We start from the raw sequence: 15,771 nt of genomic DNA, 5'->3' as shown, positions 1-15,771 counted from the left end.
GGATTTGTGGTGGTGAAAATGTTATTGTCATCATGCTAATTTATGACTTAAAATTAAAAGTGCCCACTTATAGCAAACGCACCATTTCAAATCTCAACTATTTATGTTTGATGTGATATACTTGTACGTATAATAGTATATCTACTCAAATTGTCTAATTTTATTTGTTTCTTTATGGGCTCTTTTCGTGTTAGAATACAAATCTTTAGTTATAGTAATGCATTATTAAATGACTATTCATTTGGAAATGTGTTTAGTCATGAGGTTATTCTAAAAGAGAAGTGTCTCAAATTAATTTATTCTATTGGAGGTAAATTTGGAGAATTCTTACATGTAAATTAGAAAGGTGAAATGATCTTCTTGTAAGTTATAAAAATTAAACTCGATGTTTAGGAGGTGAAAGAGAAAACCTTCAACTATTAGTATAATCCATAATTTTTTAAAAAAATCGCAAAGATGCATGTACAGATGAATAGTTGACAACCATACACAACTAGTATCCTGAATTCGCTCGTGTTTAAAACCTTTATATGAAAAGTTGTTAGATCAGAATTTTACTTAACCTCGTTCAGAGACGTAGGATCAAATCAATGGAATTAAATCGATGGTTGTATTAATCTACAACTAAAATTAAATATGCTAAAATATTTGATATCTGATCATAATTATTCATTTTAAAAGTTGAGATTTGTGATTTAAACTTTCTTTGATTTTATTTTTATAAATAAAACAGACAAATTTTCAGTAATTAGTTTGAAATTTCATATGATAAAAAAATTTATATTTTAAAAAATTATAATTATTGGAAATTTGAAACATACGTGATATCTGTATATGGGAATGAGATTAATATAATTTGGCACATAAGAACATTTTAATAATAATTGAGACTAAATTTATTGAATCAGATTGTTAAAATGTAGCAACGTAAAATCGTATTATGATCCTTCCTATAAAGAATTTGTTACAATTGAAATTGTAAGATTCTACCAACTTTACGCTTCTACCTCTAATTTGGATCTCTCGCTGATTTATAGATTGTAAAATCATAGAATCGTAGATCGAAATTGCGATTTTAATAACAAGTTTCTTATTCCATAAGTTTGTTTGAAAACTTATAGTTTAGAATAAAGAATTATTAATTAAAAATACACTGTGCAATGGTGCGAGTTGAGATCTGAAAAAAAAAATCTAAATATCATAAATAATATTATTCATGTCAACAATATGCATTTTCTATTCAAATAAGTCTATTAGCTAAAAAATTTATTATTAGATATCCTTAGTGTATATATTGTAGGATAGTTGACCTTTTAAAAATTACGCAGATTTTCATATTAGGTCAAAATTATGTTGAAAAAACTTATATTGTTCTTGCGATTCAGTTTACAACCATATGATATGAGTATTGTCTTGGACCGATAAGTTGTAGTTTACCATCAACAATCGATCCTCTTCTCGTTTCTTTTTTAATAATTTCAAAGATCATACAAAGTTGATGTATGTCAAACACAAAATATTAGATCCATTTACAATCTCTAGACCCTATATACTCTTAAAATTCAAAATTCTTTAGCTCTAATTAAATCTAACCATGAAAAAAAAATTAAAAAAAAAAAAAAAAAAAAAAAAAAAAAACTAGGGTTTAAATCTAGGTTCTATAATATTCAATGAATGACCATTTTATCTAGCTTAAAGCAATAAGAAAAGTCAAATTCCAAAAGTTAGTTATAACTCAAGATAAAGACCAACTCTAAATATTTTAATAATAATATCAAAAAGTTGATAATCTAACATCATCATATATCTTAATTATAAACTTATTACACACTGATTTTATTATGCACTAATTTTTACTCTATAATTATTAATTACTTCACACTTGATCTAGTTATTTACCAATATATATTAACATTAGTAAATACTATTTCAATATGCACTAAGATAAAGTTTCTCGATTTTCTACTGTTTTAAAATCACACCATTCGCTCTGTTCTATTAGATTTACATTAAAGAAAAATGGATGATTTTCAAGAAAAAAGATGAATAATAATAATAAATAAAGAGAGTGAGTAAATTATATGGATAAACTAAAAATAATTAAAATATATAAATAAGAGTAAAAAGAAGTGGTGAATTATTGGCCAACAATAAATTTATGCAAATTAAGTAAAAAAGGCTAAAATAATAAATATTACAAATTTGATGAGATAAAAAAGGTATAATTTATACTCAAAGTCAAACAAATTACCAAAGTCAACGATTACAACTCATTAGTCATTATTACGATTTACGACCTCTAGAATATTTACTGGTCTACTTATATACGAGGGTGCGCCCAATATATAGCATGGGAAAAAAGAGAAGTATTCCAATACGACTACTCAGTATTCAATACTCATACATCAGTGGTTGCAATTTATAGGCACGATAAATAAAATAAAATCTTTACTTAAAAAAAAAAGAAAAGAAAATGATAACTAATTGCAAATGACATTGGGACCCAACTATATATAAATGGATTGGGCCCATGAAATGATGTTGAATAATCTACATGGAACAATACATTGATCTAAATCATGGCCTACCTCTCATTAGAATTCAAGAATATGTCTCTTCATAATTTTTTTAAATATATTATTTTACCAATCTTGTATGTGACCAATCTTGTATGTGACCGTCTTAGTATGAGATAAGTCTATATAATTAATTTATTATTTTAATTGATCGCTTTTAGATTATAAGTGATTAACTTAAGCTAGGCTATAAAAATGGACCGCTTTAAAACGATAAATGATTACTCTAAGTTTAAAAATAGGTGTCTATTGGCCTAGCCCAATATTGGTAATTTTATTACTAATGAGACCTTCTCTTTTGAGAATTTATTATTTTATAATTTTTAATTAAATTAAGAATGATGGTTTAGTCTGATGATTAAGGGCTTTTTCATTCTTAAAATAAGATTTGATTCTCATCACTTACGAAATAATTCATTTTCTATGTTGTAGAGTTTCGCTAGCCTACCCCAAATAAAAAAACCAATTTAATTCATGGGACAATTTGAAAATTTTTATATAAACAATACCAAAAAGAAATTTCATTAATATGAGATAGTTTCATGGTAAAACTATTTTTATTGGGCTAATTATACACTTTTTGTGTTAAATTGATCAATTATCTAATTAAAGTGATCACTTACAATTTTAAAATAATCAATCAATCATCAATAATCATTAATAATCAATAATCAATAATCAATAAAATATACTAATGAAGAAACAACTTGAGACACGTGTCACACTGTCATTAAAATTTTCCCGCCTTTAGTCTATTATTGTCAGGGAAACTTTTGATATTTGACTTGATATTTAGGGAAGCAATTAATCAATCAATCAATAATCAATAATCAATAATCAATAAAATATACTAATGAAGAAACAACTTGAGACACGTGTTACACTGTCATTAAAATTTTCCCGCCTTTAGTCTATTATTGTCAGGGAAACTTTTGATATTTGACTTAATATTTAGGGAATCAATTAATTCATTAAAATATGTAATATTTGTTGATTAACTATAACTATATGTAATGCTCTATTAAAATACAATATTTCCTTACATAAACCAAAACAATAATATACATGTAAATCTTTATTTTAACTTAGATTATAAATCATCATCATATCATATAATGAATAAGCTAACTAATTTAACTATTTTCTCAAGTAAATCCTTCCACCTATTTATCATAATTGAAGACTTTTTAAAATTTATTTGTCACAATTATCAATAATTACTAAAAGTATATATTTTAATATTATTGTATAATAAGTTATTTATTAGTAACTTTGATAATGATAATATCATAACAACTACAAACATTTAATAATTAAGTTTATGTGGTAAATAAATTAATTTTCACAAATCTTCTTTTAATCTTATATACATATACTTATTCACTTATTTATTCAATTTACTCATCTTTTGTGTTGTTCAACGACTATGGATTACTTCTTTTTGATTATTGAAAGCAAAATTTAAAATGAGAATTATTGTGTTGTTGTGAAAAATTTAAGTTATATAGAAAGAATAAAGGTAATGAATAATAAACTTTTACTTTTTATCCATCAACCATTATTTTTGAACGATAGTTTTTCAATTAGTAAAAATTGTTTAAAAATGAAGATAAGAGTGTGATTTAAAGAATACCAAGAAATTAGTTAGATGATGATAATGGAAGTGGGCATTTAATGAATCCTAAAATCAAGCAAGACCATGTTTTTATAAGAACTAAATGTGGGAAAATTCATGATTTTATGAACCAACAAGACTAAGGAATAAGATTAACACGTGCATAAAATGACAAATATTCCGATATACACAAAAAAAAATTAAAACTATTCTTTACAATAATGTATATAAGCTTTTAAAAATTGAGAAAACAATATCTACACAAATAATTACATTCAAACTCGGTAATAATAAAGCGTGCAAGTTAAAATAATAAATATATATATATATATATATATATATATATATATATATATATATATATATATATATATGAAGCAAGTTTCAATAAAAGTATAAATTATAGGAATAAGATTATCAAGTGCATAAATTTATAAAAGAACTTGCCACAATCCACCATAAAATGGGTGTTCAAAACTTTTCTTTTAAGTACAATAATTTGAATTCAAAAATCTATGTTATTATGGCCATTTTCAAAAATTATATTTAATACACCAATACTAAGAAATCAAATTAATTTTGTGATAAACCATACAAAGAAATATAATTGAACCAAATCTCAACGTTTTTGGTAGAAGATTAAATTGTAATCCGTTCGTTCTAAAATACTTACAATGTTTGCTTTTTTACGCGGTTCAATGTACTAATTTAATCCTTAATATTTATAATTATGTATAATAGAAAATTATAAAAATTTGATATTAATAATCTTTGCATTGAGATGAATCAAACAAAATCTCACTCCATTATGTTTTAACTTATAGATTACAAATTAATTATAAATTAAGGGAGATAAGTGAATTGTATAAGTATTTTCAATATTGCGAGTAAATTGAAACAAATAAAATATATACATATTAATTTTGATATTTGTTTGAGTTGTGACGTAAAGAGCTTAAATGTTACATATATTGAACTTTAATTATACCATATTAACGGGATAGCACAGTTTTATTTGTCGACTTTTTTTATAGTTTGCGGCAAGGTGTGATTCGACAAGATTAGCTTTAACCAGTAATATCCTTTTCTATATTTTTCCTTAGTCTAATAAAAAAATGTTCAAAAACTTATTAATTGTCAAAATCACATAACATTAATATAATTAATATTTTGTGTTTCTATCTATAGCTAACTATTAAAAATTCAAAATATTATTTTTCCTTAATTATCACATGAATCATGATATTCTTCTATTTTTTTCCTTCAAAAAATTTTTAAAAATAAAAATAAAAAATAAAAAAGGGTAAAAGGATATAAAGTTAGTGAGAGAGAGAGAGGGAAAAAAGTCTCATTTTTGAAGATAAACCATTAACTCACCCACCTATCCCGCCTTGAATTAGCCTTTCTTTTAGTTCTCATTTCCTCCTCTTTCCCCTCATATCCATTTCTTTCAAGTTTCAACTATACTCCAACTTCTACCCAACCTTTTTTTTTTCTCTTTCTCTCTCCTCAATTTTTCATTTCAATTCAAACCCACAAATTTTCATCCCAATTTCAAACCCAGGTAATTTTAATTGTAATTTTGATTTTAATTAATGAACTGTTCTTACATGTATATATTTATATATATATATATATATATATATATATATATATATATATATATATATATATATATATATATATTTATATATTCTTTCAATTTACTAACAATTAATTTTCGAATATTGAAGAAACGCCCTTCAATTTGCACCCATTAATTTAATTAAGTTATTCTAAAACGTTTGTTTTGTGTAGAAAATTACTCCTTATAAATGGAGTGCATGGAAGCAAGAGCGCTAAAATCATGCTATTCGACGGAGTTAGCCATGAAATCGAGCAACCCACAAGGTTATACAGAGGATTATGTGTGTGTTACTGGTTTACCCAACGAAGAATTCTCCATTGACGAGTTTTTTGACCTCCCAAATGAAGAAAATATTGATGGGTTTGAGGAAGAAGAAGAAAAAGACTCTTCAAATTCCTTCTCTTCTCAAGACCATGTTGATGATTTTAACTCTAATTTCATCAATTTTTCTGCCGACCTTGCAATTCCGGTGAGGGTAATTTTATTTTTTCAAAAAAAAATTTAATAATTTTTTTGTCTGATGGGTTGGGTGATAATTTTTCGAAAATTTTTCATGAAATTTTACAGGCGGATGCTATGCAAGAACTTGAATTGTGGTCACATTTTATGGATGATTCTATCCCAGAACATACTTATGCATGTCCAAATCCAGTTTTAGAAGGGTATAAAAGCAAAACCGGGTTTAATTCCATGAGCCGGGTTGAACCGGTTAATGAACCGGTTTTTGTTAGAGTTCCCGGTTTGACATCAGCGGTTCCAGTGAAACCTAGAAGCAAACGGTCAAGGTCAGAAAACTTTTCATGGAGTTTTAATTCATCGTCAAAAACCGAGTCGTCGTCGTCTTCATCGTCGTCATCACCGGTTTCAACCCTTTTATTTCCTCCCCCGGTTTACAACATGGGGATGATATTTGGGTTTGGAAAACCGGCCCCAAAAAAGCAGAAGAAAAAACCGGCTGTACCGTCGGCAGTGGGTGAAAACCCGCCGGTTCAAAGAAGATGTACCCACTGTCAAGTAACAAAAACGCCGCAATGGAGAGCCGGTCCAAACGGTCCAAAAACATTGTGTAATGCATGTGGAGTCCGGTTCAAATCGGGCCGACTATTTCCCGAATATAGACCGGCTTGTAGCCCAACTTTTTCTAGCGAAATGCATTCAAATAGCCACCGTAAGGTGTTAGAAATGAGGAAGAAAAAGGAAGGAACCGTGTCTGAAACCGGTTCAACTCCATCGGTTTTGAGTAGTTAAGAGAGAAAAAATCGTGAACCGGGTCGGGGATTTAAAATTTAGGATGAACCGGTTTTATATACAATTTTGGTGGTGGTTGGCGTCGGTAGGCAGGTTAGTTGCAACAGATTTTAGAGGGAGAAGTTAAAATTTTTTTTAGTATTTCTAGTTTTTAGTATTAGTATTTTATAGTGGTAATAATATTTTTGCTTAGTATAATTAAATTTGTTGTAGTTTATATTTAAAAAAACTTCTATTTAATTTTAGTTAGTAGGTTGATTTTTCTTTATTTGTTTAACTTTTAGTGGAGTAATACTATAAAATACTATTTATTTTCTAGACCTTAAATTGAATTTTTGAATTACTTTTTATGAATTTAAATTTTATTGTATTTTGTGGTGGTGGTGGTGGAAATATAATTAGGTTCATGCTAATTTATGACTTTGAGTGCCCACTAAGGGCGGCCTAAACTATTGTGCCCCACGTGTCATTCCTCAATTATTTTGATGTGATATATCTCCTAAGATAATAGAAGTATTTTTAAATTTTAAATTTTTATTTCAGAAAATGTTCAACCTAATAAATAATTTTAAAATTAAAAAAGTCTTCAATCTAATAAAAATATTATTCAATATATATATTTTTTCTCAATATATTTTAAAGAATGTTATAAATACTCCCTTCGTTTTCATATGTTTTTTTCAAACAGAATTTACGAATTTTAATGACTAACTTTAACTACAATTTCTCGTCGATTTATAAAAAAAAATATTTTTGTGGAATCTTGATAAATTCGTCTTAATATATACTCAAACTTTTAAAATTTTTAAAAATTCATGATTAAAATTATTTAATTTTTTAGTTTGCAATGGAATCTGCGAAAAAAGTAAATGAGAAAAACATTTGAAAGATTCGTCTTAATATATACTCAACTTTTTAGAATTTTTAAAAACTCATAATTAAAATTATTTAATTAGAGGAAATATTTTTTACAATATCTATATAAGAAAAAATTATAGCTTTAATTTACTTTTTCAATATCTATATAAGAAAAAATTATAGCTTTAATTGATTAGTTTTAATGTTTATTTTTATAATATCAAATTTTTATAATTTTAGTTATACCTAATTATTAAACTTATTAAAGAACAAAATAATGCATTGAATAACGAAAAATCAGAGTTTAGTAACTATTTTAAACCAACGTTTTTTTAAACTTGCATCTAAATACTTTTTTTATACGGTCTAATGCATTAATTCGATTGTTTTATTTTATATCTAGTTATTACAAAAAAAAATTATAAAAATTTAATATTATGAAAATATACAACAATATGAATAACATAAGATCCTATGTAACTGAGCATATGAGTGAATTAAAAATTTAGATATTTAAGGTTGAGAATTTAGTTAAAAAATTTTAACTAACATTCATACACAAGAGATAAAATTTTATTAATCTCAAAGTCTCATTTGAACTCGATTGTTATTAGTATTACCATCATCATCTTACCCTATATATTCTACTTATAAAAACTATGAATAAGATTAAAAAAAGGTTGAATAATAGTAACCCATAATAATATTAAAAAAACAAAAAAAAAAGAGATTTAAACATTATGACTCTAAATTCAAAAAAAATTCTCATTTTAAATGTTACTTTCTTTGTTCTCTAATGTTATTTTCATTTGAAATATTCTACCTTAAGAGAGAGAAATTTAAATTATGTTTTTGACATATATTATTTAGAAGATGAAATATATCTCTGTGAGATCTCATTAGATTCGTCTTAATGTATACTTTTTTATTTTTATTTTTTATAATTTTTTATTATTTATATTTAGATTTATTGAAATTGAAAATTTATATTAAAAACTGTAAAAAAGTAAATGGAAAAAAAAAGAGCGGAGGAAGTATATTTTAAGTCTCACAATTCACTTTTCTCTAAATGCTAGATACCCAAAACTATTAAATATTGTTGAATTTAACAAATCTTCTAGGGAAGAGGAGTACTTCCATTTCAATAATTAAAAGCGGCCTATTGGTTAGTTCGTCCTTGTATGGTTGATCAATTGAATTCCGAATAAAAAAGTTGTGCATATTTTCTATGTTAATCAAACCAACTATTTAATTAATAGAGAATATTACATACAAATATTATCTTATGATATTTTATTAGTAGATTAAGTAAAAACTTAGCATGGGTTGGACTAGTATATTTTCAAAAAACTTTTGATAAAATAGTATAAAAAATCTTCTCATATACAAATTAGAAATTAAATATATTTTCAATTATAAGTTAAAATTATAATTCATCCGTTTTTTATACTTACATTACTTTGACTTTTATTAATTATATTCTGATAAAAATAGTCATATGAAAACTTTTAAGTTTCATTTCAATATATAATTTTAACAAATAAATTATTTATGAATTTTATTTATGTGTAGCTTGAAATACTACCTGTTAAAAATGTCATTAATATGCGTATTTTAAAAAGTATTGCTAATTAAATATATAGGCAATAGCAAAAGTCTATATTAATTAGAGAGATTTTTTGTTGTAAAAAAGTTTTAGAGATGTGTAAAGTTTATGATTTATTCCATAAAAGTTTTAAAATTATGTGGTCTAAACTCCTAATTTGTCAAATAAATAATGGACATAACATGGCATGAAAAAGAGTAGAATTACAAGTTGAGAGGATTATACGTGCATGACATGTAGAGGCAACTAACACTATACATTTAGTAAACAATACCAAGTCCACTTTTGACATTGAAAAAAAAGCATTTCTAAGTTGTATTAGGAATAAATATAATGAATTTACAAAACTTCCATTTTCAATGCTACTATTTACGGTTAAGAAGGACCGTGTATAAATGTCGACTTTTTTTAATGGTATTGAGCGATACATGAAAATCGAATCAAAATTTTATTAGGAGAAAAAAATATTTTTTACAATTAAAATAATATTTAATTTTGGCGCTACGGCAAAAGGCTAAAATTTCCTGGCTTGCCATGGGAGATGAAAACACCAGGTTCTTTCATCAGTCCATTAAGCACAGACATAAAGCAAACACCATCAATATGCTTCACATGGGTTCGGAGACCATCAGTGACTAGGCTAGGATCCAAGAGATTTTTCAAAAATACTACATAGATCTCTTATGCAACGATATTGAAAATAAACGTCTTATCAACATGAATATTGTACAAGGGTCCAGTCCTCACAACAACCCAACAAAACCTTCTGTCCTTGTCGTGCTCTGAGGCAGAAATAAAAAAGGCCCTATGGAGCATCCCTGAGGATAAAGCCCCTGGCATAGATGGGTTCAATAGTGGCTTCTACAAAGCTTCTTGGCTAGTGGTAGGTGCGGACGTAACCAGAGCAATTTAGGAGTACTTTGATTTTGGGGTCCTCCCGAAGGCCTGGAACGTGACGACAATCACTCTAATCCTAAAGACACAGTGCCCAAAAGGCCCAGGGAACTACCGATCTATCTCATGCTGTAACGTCATCTACAAATACATCACCAAGCTCATATGTAGTAGGCTGAAGCTAGTCCTAGGGGCCATCATCAGCCCTAATCAAGGCGCGTTTGCGGAAGGTTGCAGCTTTCTTCACAATATCCTCTTGTGCCAAGATGTGGTAAAGCACTATGGAAAACGAAGTTGCATGCCTAGTTGCCTCATTAATATGGATCTTCGGAAAGATTATGATACTTTGAACTGGGACTTCCTAAAGGACATGATGACTACTCTCAACTTTCCTACCTGGTTTGTAAAGAGAGTTATGACCTGTGTTTCCTCCTCCCAATACTCCCTAATAATGCATGGTAACCCTCTGAAACCCTTTAAGGCTAAACGTGGAGTTAGGCGAGGTAATCCCATGTCTCCCCTACTTTTTGTCATAGGCATGAAATACCTTTTGAGGATTCTCAAAGCAGAAGATGAAGTTGAGGATTTCAAGTTCCACCCTAGATGCTCCACATTGAAACTAAACCACCTAGTGTTCGCGAATGACTTGATATTGTTTTGTAAAGGAGATACGCAATCAATTCAGACCCTCTACCAAGGGGTGTAGCTTTTCTCCTCAAGCTTGAGCCTCGAAGCCAATTACTCTAAATCAGGTATCTACCTCGCAAGGGTCAATGATAACTTCAGGATGCATGCAGCTAGCACCCTAGACTTTACTTTTGAGAGCCTACATGTAAAATACCTAAGAATGCCCCTCACATCCAAACGGTATGCAACTGTTGATTGTGAATACCTCGTAGATTCGTTCATGGTTTGCCAAGAACCTCTCCTGTACAGCCAAACTTCAGCTGGTCAACTCAATCCTTATAAGCATCTCTAACTACTAGGGTCAAACTAGTATTCTTCCTAAAAGAGTCATAAACCAAATCAATGTTGTGTGTCGCTCATACCTTTGGCACGGGGAAACTGACAATAGAGCGCTAGGGAATGTGAATTGGGAGAAGGTTTGCAAGCCTAAAAAGGAGGGAGGGCTTGAAATCAGGAACTTGCAAATATGGAACTTAGCAGATGTAGGCAAAACAGTCTGGCACATCAGCACAATGCAAGACTCTCTATAGGTAAAAAAACTATGTGGGGTGAAGGAGACTCTAAGGGACTGGATGAAAAGCCCGAAATACTCCATCGATGCCGTGTACAGAGATCTAATGGGGACCACAGATAAAATATGTTGGGTTACCGCAATGTGGAACCGAGCAGTCATTCTAAGAAGCCGCTTTATGGTTTGGCTCGCCTACCATGAAAGACTCAAAATAAAACATCGGATCAAAAGCATGGGTGTGGTGGATGATGATTTGTGCTCCATTTGTGGAATGCAAACCGAAACGATTGAGCACCTCTTCTTCAAGTGTAAATTCAGCGTTCAATGCACGAAAGCACTTACAAATTGGATGGGCGTAAACTGAAACATTGGGAACATGAAAGACATACTTCGAAAATGTCGCTTACCTAAAGCAAAATCGCGACTCATAGCTGCAATCTCTTGCAACTTTGTATATGCTATCTGGAGAGAGTAAGAAACGATGCGATATGACAGAAGAAGGTAATGACAGTAGGGAGGGTAGTAGACACTATCAAAGCTGACTCCAAAATCAGATTCGCCTCTCTATCTCCAAATGGGGCCACTGCACTCTGGTTGAGGAACCTGTTGTTGAGCCTTTTCGCTTGTTGGCTTAACTTGTTGTTTTGCTTGTTCCTTTTGTCGTAGCTTTTTAAGCCAAATTCTTGTAACATCGTGTGTGACTTTTTTGGGATATCCCGACTTCTCCCATGCATATGAAGAGTGAGGTGGAGAAACTCTTCCTAGAAGGTGGACCTCACTTTCACACTGATGCAATTAGTTGGGAGAATTCTGGATATCTGGGTTTATACCCTATTTGAAAAGTTTTTTGTTTTGTGTTATTAGAAAATCGTTTGACAAAAAAAAATTAAAATAAAATGAATTAAATAACTTTTTCAAAAAGTTTTTTTTCTAGTTACTTTGGAGTATGTAAATAAAGAGTGAAGTAAAGAAAGTAGGAATAAGAGTGTTAAAACTTGGTTCACACTATTTTACTGTGCACCAAATCCACACAAGAGTTTCTCTTATATTGGCTTTATTATGGTAAATGAATTCTTTATTTGTCAAAAAAATTATAATTTTTCAATTTTTTTACACAGTCAAACAAATGTATAGCAAAATAATCAAATAATCAACTAGGTTCGAATTTTAAATTTTAAAATACTAAACCAAAGTCACTAATTACAATGATGATGTGTCAATATAGACTTGACAACACAAATTGAAAAAGTGGACAAATTAAGATAGAATTTGGAAAATCACGGCCGCCAAAGGATTATGTCAAATATTGACTTTTAGTACCATAATGATAAAGACATTCACAAATTTAGAATTATTTAAAAAAAATAAAATTTTAAATTGGTTGAGAATTATAGGTGTTTAAGAATTATTTAAAAAAATAAAATTTTAAATTGGTTGAGAATTATAGGTGTTTAAGTGAGTGAGTGACTCATGCAATGAAATTTCCGTGAAATAGTTTAATAAGGGTAGGGAGCCAAGGGTGGAGGATCATGTGAACTTTGTTTTTTTGCTAAATTATTGTAACTGAATTACCTTTATATACTCTCTCTTTCTCTTTGAAACGCCTTACTTTTTTATTTTAATATGTATTTTTTATATTGCTACTTTCTTTTTATAGAATTATTCTCATCACTTTATTATATTTTTATCTATATATTTCAATTATTCTTTAATATCATTTAAACAATTCAATGATCTATTATTATATCAAAGGGACTGAGAGAGTAACTTTCTAGTCCCTACATGTGTAGAAGCGGAGCAAAAAATATATAATCCTGTTCACTTTTTTATGTTCAAAATTTTAAGTCCTTCATCAATGATATTAATAGTAAAAAAAAGGTCAAAATTTTACGTTGGTAGGTTTTAAATCCGTTATTAACAATATCACAGAAAGACATATCATCAAATAATATACACGTAACTGTTAAACTATATAAATTTATTAATACATAAAACCATTATTTTTTAAGGGCCCTAAGCAATTGTACACTTTAAATTAGCTTAGGTAACATAAAGTTAGAGATTTGAGAATGGTAAGTATATACCGATAGTTGTGACTTGTGCGAGGGTTTGGCAGTATTTCGGTCAATAATTAGGTTAAATTTAACGAAGCATAGGCAATGCAATATATTACTTGGATATATATTGTTCTTCGTAAATGCAAATTTTTAAAGTGAGGCATATTTCGCAATTTAATCAACAAGTAAAAATAAACAATTGAGGGTGTCAATTGGCAAATTTTATTAATAATTAAGCATTAAAATAATTTATGAATTAAAAGTATTTCTTCACGATTCAAGTTTATTAGAGTGTACTTTCTGTTTTTTCGCTATTTCTATCAAATGTTTTTATATAAAACTTTTACTATATTTAGAATAATTTAATATTTTAAATTATGGATATATTATTTTATTGAATGATAAAGTTAGTAGCGAAAAAATAGGAACAATAAGCATTAAAAATATTATAATAAAATCAGTGAAAAAAAATATGAGAACCACAAATACTAAAAAATATTAAAGTAAATAAATTAATCGGAAAATGTGGTAACCATATATATTACAAAAATATGTAATTAAATATATAGCAAGATTTTTTAGAAAAATACCTGTTTTGAGTGTAATTAAATTACAAAAATATGTAATTAAATTATTCTGTTTTGAGTGTTTGTGTAAGGGGTATTCTTGAGATCAAGCCTTTGATCCTTGGAGATATATTGGATAATTAGTTCATAGTAGTATAATACCAGTAGGCAGTAGTTATATAGTTTTAATTGATTAACTAATCGATTATAACGTAAGTTGAAAATATCTAAATTCTCCTTCATTTAGAAACCAATCAACTTTAAGATGAACATAGTTCCTAGGGCCGATCGAATATTGGTAAAAAAAAATAAATTAATTAGGAGAATGGGTTGGCTATATCTAAGGGATATGAAAAACATATATTATTATTAATTTGATGGAGAAAATTAATACAAATTAATTAGGAGTATTGACGGGTTATATATGACACTTAGAAATGACATAATGTTCTGAAATGACTAAATATAACCTCATGAAACTCCGCCCCCGGAAAATTATTAAGTGAAAGAAAAAAAATTTTAGCTCATATTTTTTTATCAGATGTCTTCGAAGAGAAACTTTAGCTCATATAATTACACTAAGTTTTTCAATCTCTTTAAATTTAGTTATTAAAGTAATAACATAATTAAAACTCTCATTTTGCGTAAATTTAAAGTGAGAAGCAATTATATGAAGTAGTATATAGTATATAGTGTATGTAACCAATTTGGTAGGTACGAGTATTAGTATATTGGTATTAGTATAAGGGATTTGGATGGAAGTTAGGGTAAAGTTTACGCAAAGCGAAAAATTAGTTGTAGTGGGAGAGAAGAAGATAAATGTTGAAAGTGGATATTACTCATAATTTAATGAATACGTTTGCCTTTGCTTTCAGCTTAGGCAAAGTTGTTCATTTTTTGTCAGATTCATGACGGCTTTTCCTTTTATATATATATATATATATATATATATATATATATATATATATATATATATATATATATGTATATATATATATATACATATATGTATATATATATATATATGTATAGGCATGGCCACGGGGCGGGTTACCCGGAACTGAACCGGTCCCGAACCGCTTGGAACCGGAACCGTTTGCGACAGGTTCCGAACCGCCCCGAACCGCGAAACCGTGAAACCGCCGGAAAAAATTGCCGGAACCGTGAAACCGCCGGAAAAAACCGTCGTGAACCGGGTAAAAAAACCCGCGGTTTGGAACCGGAACCGGTCCGGGAGAACCGGTCCAACGGTTCCATGGAACCGGTTCTAGAACCGGAACCGGTCCGGTTGAACCGGCTCAACGGTTCCGTGGAACCGGAACCGGGACTGGTCCGGTTGAACCGGCCCACTGGTTCCATGGAACCGGTTCGCCAAAAAACTAGCCGTTTGTTACCGTTTATAGCCGTTGGGATATATTCTATATATACTCATCACTTTCAATCATTTTCATTCACAACTCATCTCTTCTCCTACTCTCTCTACTTAATTCTTTAATTACGCAATTATTCTCTTAATTAAATAATTA

At 28.7% G+C, this 15,771-nt stretch overlaps 1 protein-coding gene across 1 annotated transcript; it reads left to right on the top strand.

Moving 5' to 3' along the window:
• Positions 1-5,473: 5,473 nt before the first annotated feature.
• LOC130826478 (GATA transcription factor 5-like) lies at positions 5,474-7,330 on the top strand. The gene is made up of 3 exons (XM_057692067.1): positions 5,474-5,755; positions 5,989-6,287; positions 6,386-7,330. Exons 2-3 carry the CDS (start codon positions 6,006-6,008, stop codon positions 7,064-7,066), a joined length of 963 nt encoding a protein of 320 aa, XP_057548050.1. The 5' UTR covers positions 5,474-5,755; positions 5,989-6,005; the 3' UTR covers positions 7,067-7,330.
• The last annotated feature ends 8,441 nt before the right edge of the window (positions 7,331-15,771 follow it).

Source organism: Amaranthus tricolor, chromosome 1 (genome assembly GCF_026212465.1).
Source record: "Amaranthus tricolor cultivar Red isolate AtriRed21 chromosome 1, ASM2621246v1, whole genome shotgun sequence".
NCBI lineage: Eukaryota > Viridiplantae > Streptophyta > Magnoliopsida > Caryophyllales > Amaranthaceae > Amaranthus > Amaranthus tricolor.
Note: the sequence above shows the minus strand (reverse complement) of the source record. Positions and strands in the feature narration are given on the sequence as shown.

Excerpts from the sequence above, each read along its gene's own strand:
- LOC130826478 (XM_057692067.1), top strand. The coding sequence starts at position 6,006 with ATGGAGTGCATGGAAGCAAGAGCGCTAAAATCATGCTATTCGACGGAG. Across the intron at positions 6,288-6,385 it reads CTGCCGACCTTGCAATTCCG|GCGGATGCTATGCAAGAACT; the intron begins GTGAGGGTAATT and ends GAAATTTTACAG.